Below are 10,880 nucleotides of genomic sequence, written 5' to 3'. Positions count from 1 at the left end.
AGGCTGAATAAGTGTAGGTTATATGAGGCATAAATAACCAACTGCTATGTTAACCTAACATATTATGGTAAGAGTCATTCAAATAACTATAACATATAGAACATGCTATACCTTTACCAAACTATCTCTCACTCCTAATCCATAAATCCCATGAAATCTTATACGTCTAGTCTCTTACGTGAATGAGCTAAATAATATTATTTGATATTTTACGGTAATGTGTTAATAATTTCACACATAAGTCGCTCCAAGTATAAGTCGCACCCCCGGCCAAACTATGAAAAAAACTGTGTTTTAAAGTCCGAAAAATATGCTACATATCTTTATAGCAGGAGGCTGCAATATATATGACATGATAGATTATAGGCCATATCGCCCATCACTAGGAATCAGACAGGAAGATGTCCACTGTAACAAGCAACATGGTAAGTTACTGTAAAGTAGTAACATGTTTGTTGCTGTTCTGTGTCCCCAGTCACACATGGCTGCATCGTGTCAACAATCAAACTCTTCCTGCCCGATGGGATGGAGGCACGCAGACGAAGCGAGTAAGTGCTCACCTCACCGCTTGTAATTGGCACACCTTGCACTTGGTATATAAAACTCATGTTAACAAGTCACATACGTTGCTGGAGAAAAAGCACCTAACACCCACCTGCAAACTGGCACATCTGGATAATGTCATTAGAACTGAATTGATTGCAGTGTAAACCGTTGAATTAAAGGGAACTGGATTAAGACAATCTGAGGACACTCGTCCCTGCCCTGGGAAGTAGCTGGGAGACAAGGGAGAATATGACCATCTGCCATTGTTTTGCACAAGGCTTGACCATGACAACAACCACACTATTATGTACCATACTTTCCGGACCAGAGGATGCACCGGATTATAAGGCGGACTGTTGATGAGCGGGTCTGGTCAGGTGTATTTTCATACTAATGGCACACCAGATTATAGGGCGCATTAAAGGGGTCATATATATATATATATATATATATATATATATATCTATATATATATATATATATCAATCAATCATCAATCAATGTTTATTTATATAGCCCTAAATCACTAGTGTCTCAAAGGGCTGCACAAACCACAATGACATCCTCAGTAGAGCCCACATAAGGGCAAGGAAAACTCACCCCAGTGGGACGTCTGTGACAGTGACAATGATGACTATGAGAAACCTACATATATATATATATATATATTTTTTTTTATAAATGTCTAATGATAATGTAAATGAGTGATTTTTAATCACTGCTATGCTGAAATTATAACTAAAATTGATACGGTTGTTGATAATATTCATTTTTGTTTCACTACTTTTGGTTTGTTCTGTGTGGTGTTTGTGTCTCCTCAATTGCTCTGTTTATTGCAGTTCTGAGTGTTGCTGGCTCAGGTTTGCTTTTGGAATTGGATTGCATTGTTATGGTTTTGCTGTGTATTGTTTTATTGGATTGATAAAAAAAAATAAAAAAAATTAAAAATAAGAATAGATTCTGAATCGCACAAGGTGAGAATGGCGATTCAAATTCGAATCGATTTTTTTCCCCACACCCCTAATGAGAACTGAATTGATTGCAGTGTAAACCGTTATTTAAAGGGGACTGGATTAAGACAATCTGAGGACACTCGTCCCTGCCCTGGGAAGTAGCTGGGAGACAAGGGAGAATATGATATGACCATGACAACAACCACACAAAATTTTCCGAAAATCGGATCCACCGGATTATAAGGCGCACTGCCGAATAGCGGGTCTGGTCAGGTGTATTTACATACAAAAGGCACACCGGATTATAGGACGCCTTAAAGGGGTCATATATATATATATATATATATATATATATATATATATATATATATATATATACACACATACATATATATATATATATATATATATATATATATACACACATACATATATATATATATATATATATATATATATATATATATATATATACATATATATATATATATATATATATATATATATATATATATATATATATATATATATTTATATATATATATATATATATATATATATACACACATACATATATATATACTGTATATATATATATATATATATATATATATATATATATATATATATACACACATACATATATATATACACACATACATATATATATACACACACACACATGTGTGTGTATATATATATGTATGTGTGTGTGTATATATGTATATATATATATGTATATATATATGTATATAATGTATGTGTATATATATCATGTATGTATGTGTATATGTATGTATGTGTGTGTATATATATATGTATATGTATGTATATATATATATAATATATCTATATCAGTGGTTCTTAACCTGGGTTCGATGAGTCGGGCTTAGGGGTTCGGCGGAGGTCAAAACACACCCGACTCATCGTGTAAATAAAAACTTCTCCCTATCGGCGTATTACAGATACAGCAATAGCAGAAGACAGACTGATCTGCAGGTGTGTAATTTGTTGTGAGTTTATGCACTGTGTTGGTTTTATTGTTTGAACAAGGTGATGTTCATGTACGGTTCATTTTGTGCACCAGTAAAACAACATGGTAACACTTTAGTATGAGGAACACATATTCACCATCAATTAGTTGCTTATTAAAATGCAAATTAGTAACATATTGGCTCTTAACTAGTCATTATTAAGTATTTATTAATGCCTTATTCGGCATGGGTTTATCATTACCCTAACCAAATAACTCTAAAAAAAATATGTTCTCAGTGTCCAAAAAAACTCTAAATTGAGTCTTTGTTACTTAGAATATGTTCCCCATACTAAATTGTTACCAAAAACATATACCATATTTTTCGGAATATAAGTCACAGTTTCTTTCATAGTTTGGCCGGGGGTGCGACTTATACTCAGGAGCGACTTATGTGTGAAATTATTAACACATTACCGTAAAATATCAAATAAAATTATTTAGCTCATTCATGTAAGAGACTAGACGTATAAGATGTCATGGGATTTATGGATTAGGAGTGACAGATAGTTTGGTAAAGGTATTGCATGTTCTATATGTTATAGTTATTTGAATGACTCTTACCATAATATGTTAGGTTAACATAGCAGGCACCTTCTCAGTTGGTTATTTATGCCTCATATAACGTACACTTATTCAGCCTGTTGTTCACTATTCCTAAAGTATTTTAAATTGCCTTTCAAACGTTTATTCTTGTTGTTGGGTTTTATCAAATACATTTCCCCCAAAAATGTGACTTATATATGTTTTTCCCTTCTTTATTATGCATTTTTGGCAGGTACGACTTATACTCCGGAGCGACTTATACTCCGAAAAATACGATAACTTTGCCTTGAATTTGAAAAAAAAATGGGGGTTCGGTGAATGCGCATATTAAACTGGTGGGGTTCGGTACCTCCAACAAGGTTAAGAACCACTGATATATATATATATATATATATATATATATATATATATATATATATATATATATATATATATATATATATATATATATATATATAATTTATTTATTAATTTATTTATTAATTTTTTTTAAAATGGAAAACAGTTTCTTGTGGTCTACATCGGTGGTCCCCAAACATTTTTGCAACACGGACCGGTTTAATGTAGGCATTATTTCCAGGGACTGGCTTTCCACTTGTGCCAGATAAAAATGCATGAAAAATACAACTCACTATAACGCTGAATTAGTGGGAGCCCTGGGCTTGTTTCTTTGCAATGAGATGCAAATGGAAATCTTCCTTTGGCTACAATATGTCACTTTTATATTTGATTAATGTGCATTGTATCATGTCATAAAGCTATAACAAATGGCAATATTCTATGAGGAGTGTTATTGTACATCTATAAACTAGCTTATTGATCAACTTGGACAGGCGAAAGTTAAGTCAGAGAAAATGCAGTTTATAAATGATTTAATGTTTTTCTGCGGCCCGGTAGCATGTGCGTCACGGGCCGGTACCGGTCCCCGGACCGGTGGTTGGGAACCACTGCTTACTGTACCGATAAAAAGGAAATTTCGTTGCATTAGCTCGTTGTAGTGCAGGATAAAAGCAATAGTGTGCAGATTCAAATCAATAGATTACTGTACAGATAAATATATTGCACTTTTTCATATGCATCAAATTGCAGTCCTTTAAAAGTTATTTCATGTTTCTCTACAGCCCGGTAGCAAATGCCTCACAGACCGGTACCGGTCCCCGGTCTACATAACATGTAATGGTCAAAATGTTGCAAAGATAATGTTTTACAGATTACCTTCAAGCCGCTTCCTGACAGTCGCTTCAGGATGTGCCGTTTTGTGAGCGGTCTTATTTATGTGGCTCACCTTCGGCAGCGTATTCTCCCCGTCATCTTTGTTCTAGCGGTGTAGCGTGCAAGGACGGGAGTGTAAGAAGTGTCAAAAGATGGAGCTAGCTGTTTTAACGACATTCAGACTTTACCTCAATCAATAACGAAGCAGCATCTCCTCATCCGTGGTTCACTAGTGCAACAACGCTGGAAATGGAACAACGGAACCCTCTAATAACTAAAGTTCCTCAGGTGAATAATGTAAACTCACTACACCGGTATGTTTTAGCGCTTTCATGGCGAGTTTACTGACAGATATAAGTAAGAACTTTAAGACTCAAGGACTCACACAAATTTTCAGGACGTATGCAGATCCCAAATACACATCAGCAGGTGCCAGAAGATAAGAAAAGTTGCTTTTGAATTATGTTGCGAAACAAAATGACAGATAATGTCTTACCTTATACAAACACCAAAATAATACTCCTTTGTTGAAGCACAGCAACTTCATAGCTTACCAAAGTCGTATTGAAACATTTTGATAGATTTTTGAGAACTGTGTGTAAAGTTCTATATTTTCAGTGGAACATAGAACAGGTTGGTGTTGTTTACTTGAGTCATATTGCAGTTTACACATATCTCTTATGTTTGAGTGCCATCTAGTGGTCACACTTATCATCTCACCATGTACCAAACAAAATAGCTTCGAGGTCGGTAAGCACAACCAAAATTATTCTGTACTAAGTTATAAGGCGCACTGTCGAGTTTTGAAAAAATAAAACGATTTTAAGTGTGCCGTATAGTTAAAAAAAATACGGTACTTCCCACTAAAATACTTTTCCATGCGCTCTTGTTTGCCACAGCAATGCCTTTTTTCCCCTCTTATCAGCGTGGTGACCTCCTGCAATACCTCTTGTGGTTGACAGCTTGATTTTTTACAGCTCCTCTCCCAGGTGGGTGGAGCTTTTGAGAACTGATTGAGTCTGCTTGAGCTACACCCCCCCTCATGTGACACCTGACAAATGATATTGGTGCACCTGTGTGTCACGCAGCAATAGTTAGTGCAGAGGCAGCCACTATTAGTCACTAAGGTATTAGTTCAGCTGCTAGGAGAGGAACAGCCAAGGTGTGAAGAAAGACGCTTTGCCATGACGTGAACCACCTGTCAACAGGGAGCAGCCTGAAATCTGGGAAGGAAGTCAAGTGAGAATTTCAGCCGGGCAAGAAAGGGAAAGATTGAACTTTGTTCTGTGTCAGCTCGTGTTTTGACAGCAGGAAAACCATTCAGGTAACATCTTTTCCATCCACAAGCAGACCCAATACTTTGAGTAACTGACCACTTGCTAAACAGAACTGAGGTGATCTGATTATGGTTCTGGATTGTGTTCAGAAATTACAATTATTGTTTGAAATATTAACTGTCAATGGACATGGAGCATATAAGTATGTTTTATCTCAAAGATGCCAATATATTTGATCAAAGTGACATCCAAAAATGTTTCTTCTGGTTATTTTCTTAATAGTCTTGTATATATACTCAGAGGTGGGTAGTAATGCGCTACATTTACTCCGTTACATCTACTTGAGTAACTTTTGGGATAAATTGTACTTCTAAGAGTAGTTTTTATGCAACATACTTTTACTTTTACTTGAGTATATTTATAGAGAAGAAACGCTACTTTTACTCCGCTCCATTGATCTACAATCAGGTCGCTACTCGCTACTTTTTTTTTATCGATCTGTTAATGCACGCTTTGTTTGTTTTGATTTTGTTAGACATGCATTCAAAGTAGGAACTACGCATGCTTGCGTTTCACCAATCACATGCAATTTTTTGACGCAGTGACGCAATCAACCAACGTGCAGTGACGCGGTGACGTTGGGATATGTTGTGTACCTGTATAAGTGTATGAGGTTACAAGCACACACTTATTGAGATTTAGTGGGGCCTCTGTTTACATTATTAGCCTGTTGTGTAGGCTACCTGTATAAGTGTATGAGGTTACAAGCACACACTTAATTGAGATTTACTTGAGCCTTCTGTTTACATTATTGGCATATCTACTGTGGCTAAGCAGACTTTTGCCAAAAGGACAATAATTCATTTGTTGTGGGTTTATCCACTTTAATGTATTTTTTTTTTTTTTTGGAATGCCTGTTTTGTTTGAAGGCCTAATATAAATGAAAAACTTTGTGGTTTTTTTGAAAAGCAAAGGCTACTGGAATATTAAAAAGATGCCCATATTCAATAAAAAATTACTTTATTTGAAAAACATGTCTAAATATTTTTCTAGGCTATTTATGCAATATAAAAAAAATTATGAAAAACTGCATTCATTATTCGGCCTTCGGCCAAGCGTTTACATTTTATTCGGCTTCGGCCACAAATTTTCATTTCGGTGCATCCCTAATATATAGGTATATATATATATATATATATATATATATATATATATATATATATATATATATATATATATATAAAAAGTTTTTTGTTAAATGAAAATGAATATACAATAGCATGCTTTACACATAGATTAATTTATTTCATGAAGAGAAGAATATAAATAGATTGGATTCAGACAAGATTCACAGTTGAGCTGATAACTCCCACATTTTTGCATTTACATTGTGGAGGAGAAAAAAGTCCTCCTTTCTGTCCAATACCACATGAAAGAGGTTGTTTTTTGGCAACTTATCCGTCCAGCTACCAAACTTGTATCCTTTAGGAGAAATACATTGACAACAAACCCCATAGCCTGCAAGCTTGCGTGCTCTGTCTTTCTGAGACTCTTATTTTGTTAGCGCAGGCAGGATGCAGCATTACCTTTTGTTGTGAAGACAGGAACTGTGCGGTCGGCCTTTTTTAGGCTTTTGACGGCAGGTACGGCGTAAGAGTCTGTTGAAAAAAATCAAGTGACGCCATATTGATGATCGCTGATTGTTAGGCCTATTTTCTTTTTAGTGCCTGGCTGGCGATCGACGGACACAACCTGCCGCGATCAACCTAATGGGCACCCATTGTTTAAACAATTCAATTAAAAATTTGTTGTTGCAGATACAATTAAGAAATTATATATTTTATTTTTTTTAAATCGATACGTTTTGAAACGAGTCAGTTAGCTGAAATAACTTTTAACGGAAAAAAATCAAGCAGTGTGACCGTGAAATAAATACAGGGTACGGGAAGTTCCCTATATTTTCTTGTAAGGGAATTATGTATGAGTGAATTTTGGATGCAAACAAGCAAGTGAACCACTATTAATGTCCAATGCCTTCACATCTTTTTTGAATGAACTCTTGACTTTTACTTAGACTTCCTTTTATTGTCATTCAAATTTGAACTTTACAATACAGATAAGAACACCATTTTTTTGCATTAGCTCATGGTAGTGCAGATTAAAAGAGCAATAAGGTGCAGATATAAATAAATAGATTACAGTACAGATAATTATATTGCTCTTTTGCACATGCATCCACGTTTATGGATGTATGTTGTATTGTCTTGTTTTTTGGGGGGGGATTTAGGCGATTATTTTGATGCGTTCAAGAGTCTTATGGCCTGAGGGAAGAAGCTGTTACAGAACCTGGAGGTTCTACTACAGAGGCTGCAGAACCTCTTTCTAGAGTCCAGCAGTGCAAACAGTCCTTGGTGGGGGTGGGAGGAGCCTCTGCAGATTTTCTGAGCCCTGGTCAGGCAGCGTCTTTTTGCGATCTCCAGGATAGGGAAGAGGAGTCCTGATGATCTTTTCCGCCGTCCTCAGCACTTTCTGCAGAGACTTCCAGTCTTTTTTCTGGTCAATTGACTTCTTTGGCTGTTGTAGTGTCACACTTCATGTTGTCGTGTCTTGCTCCACTGTCACTGGCCTTGTGTCTGTCGCGTCTTTTCTGGCTTAAATATGTGTTGCGGCTTTAAATTATTGTGTTGTGTCATTTGTATTTGTTGTGGCTTTTGCAATCGTGCTGTAGCTGAAAGTTATTGTGTTGTAATTAATGATGCTGTCCTGTGGCCTTTTGTTGTGACCTTTTTTAATCATTGTAGCTATCCGCCATTTAATAATAATAATAATAATCCAGTGTTTTGATTTTTCTAGTGTCGATAAACTCAATTGATTCCCTTTTAAAACAATCTTAGATTGATACTGTCAGTTTGTGACGAATCCCAAGATGCAGAAAAGGAGGCAGGCATTGAGTAAGAAAACATGGTTTTAATTTACACACTAAAACAAAACCAAACAAAGGGTACAAACAAAAAGCGCACACGAGGTGGATAACAAACTAGGCTATGAACAAACAAAACTGGAAGCAGGGAACAAAAGACCGTAAGATACTACCAAATATAGCTTACCGCTACGCTGACACGACACGACAGGAGCGACAATACATGACAATAATCCAGCACAGGCTTGAGGAGAAAACAGGTCTAAATAGGAGCGGGCTGATTGACACCAGGTGTGGCAAGGTGCCAATCAGCCGCAGCTGAGGGGACACAGCACTCAGGGAGAAAGACAGGAAACCTACAAAATAAGAGCGCTGACAGGAAACACCACACACACAGAGGAAACAAAGACAAATGCAGAGGAAAACAACAAAACATAGTCAAACATAGTCAGCCTGACCGATACCTTTTTATCGGAAGGCAAACTTGCCGAGCACATATAAATCCATATATCAAAATATAGATGAATCGTTACTCCCGTAGTTGTTAGATTTGCAGCGAGTGGTTTGTTTGATTTTGTCATAGTTCTGCTGTCTCCTGCTAGTTCCCTGTTACACATTAACACATTCACCTTTGTCCTAAAACTCTGCTTTGTCTTTACCGTCATCCACTTTTGGTGCCCGTCTCCCCCACATTGCAGCAAGACACCCACGTTGTAATCGCATATGAGTTATTTATTTATTTATTTTTTAAACATTTGCTTATAGGGTTTTTACAGACATACGAATGACAGAAGTAAACACAAATACATCAAATGCTGTTCCCGCAACTAGTAAAATAAAATAAATACATCCAATATATGTACATTTCAGGCCAAATGCCATCATCTTCCGCTTATCCGAGGTCATGTCGCGGGGGCAACAGCCTAAGCAGGGAAACCCAGACTTGCCTCTCCCCAGCCACTTCGTCTAGCTCTTCCCGGGGGATCCCGAGGCGTTCCCAGGCCAGCCGGGAGACATAGTCTTCCCAACGTGTCCTGGGTCTTCCCTGTGGTGTCCTACCGGTTGGACGTGCCCTAAACACCTCCCTAGGGAGGCGTTCGGGTGGCATCCTGACCAGATGCCCGAACCACCTCATCTGGCTCCTTTCCATGTGAAGGAGCAGCGGCTTTACTTTTGAGTTCCTCCCGGATGGCAGAGCTTCTCACCCTATCTCTAAGGGAGAGACCCGCCACCCGGCGGAGGAAACTCATTTGGGCCGCTTGTACCCGTGATCTTATCCTTTCGGTCATGACCCAAAGCTCATGACCATAGGTGAGGATGGGAACGTAGATCGACCGGTAAATGGAGAGCTTTGCCTTCCGGCTCAGCTCCTTCTTCACCACAACGGATCGGTACAACGTCCGCATTACTGAAGACGCCGCACCGATCCGCCTGTCCATCTCGCCAACCACTCTTCCCTCACTCGTGAACAAGACTCCTAAGTACTTGAACTCCTCCACTTGGGGCAGGGTCTCCTCCCCAACCCGGAGATGGCACTCCACCCTTTTCCGGGCGAGAACCATGGACTCGGACTTGGAGGTGCTGATTCTCATTCCGGTCGCTTCACACTCTGCTGCGAACCGATCCAGCGAGAGCTGAAGATCCCGGTCAGATGAAGCCATCAGGACCACATCATCTGCAAAAAGCAGAGACCTAATCCTGCGGTCACCAAACCGGAACCCCTCAAGGCCTTGACTGCGCCTAGAAATTCTGTCCATAAAAGTTATGAACAGAATCGGTGACAAAGGAGAGCCTTTGTCACCGATTTGTCAGGCCAAATGTTTGGACACTTTCTCATTCGATCAGTTTTCTTTATTTTCATGACTATTTACATTGTAGATTGTCACATCAAACTATGAATGAACACGTGGAGTTATGTACTTAACAAAGAAAGGTGAAATAACTGAAAACATGTTTTATATTCTAGTTTCTTCAAAATAGCCACACTTTGCTCTGTTTACTGTTTTGCACACTCTTGGTATTCTCTCGATGAGATGACTCCTTCAAGACAGTTGGAAAACCATTTCAGGTGACTACCTCTTGAAGTTTATGGAGAGAATGCCAAGAGTGTGCAGAGCAGTCATCAGAGCAAAGGTTCATTGAAGTGAACAAAAGAGGGATCTAAACCACACGGATGAACAAATGAACACGGCAGAGATGGGATAGCTCAGTGAGGTCCTCGGCTCTGTATGAAGCTGAAATCCTGAGTACACTCGAACAGCTCTTTTGTCTGCACACAATCATTTTTCACTAATATTTGAAGATGTGATGCATGCCTTCCAACACACCTGCTGTACACCAGGGCACTCAGCAGGTACTCACCTTGCCTGAATCTACGATTATACGAGGACAGC

At 38.1% G+C, this 10,880-nt stretch overlaps 1 protein-coding gene across 1 annotated transcript in view; it reads left to right on the top strand.

The window, feature by feature from the left end:
* Positions 1 to 456: 456 nt before the first annotated feature.
* Positions 457 to 10,880, top strand: part of LOC133548262 (sarcolemmal membrane-associated protein-like) — a 60,549-nt gene continuing 50,125 nt past the window's right edge. The window contains exon 1 of the mRNA XM_061893579.1: positions 457 to 548. Within this exon, the coding sequence (XP_061749563.1) occupies positions 526 to 548 (23 nt within the window). The 5' untranslated portion in view covers positions 457 to 525. The remainder of the gene's footprint in view (positions 549 to 10,880) is intronic.

This window comes from Nerophis ophidion, linkage group LG02, assembly GCF_033978795.1.
Source record: "Nerophis ophidion isolate RoL-2023_Sa linkage group LG02, RoL_Noph_v1.0, whole genome shotgun sequence".
In the NCBI taxonomy this organism is placed as follows: Eukaryota; Metazoa; Chordata; class Actinopteri; order Syngnathiformes; family Syngnathidae; genus Nerophis; species Nerophis ophidion.
Note: the sequence above shows the minus strand (reverse complement) of the source record. Positions and strands in the feature narration are given on the sequence as shown.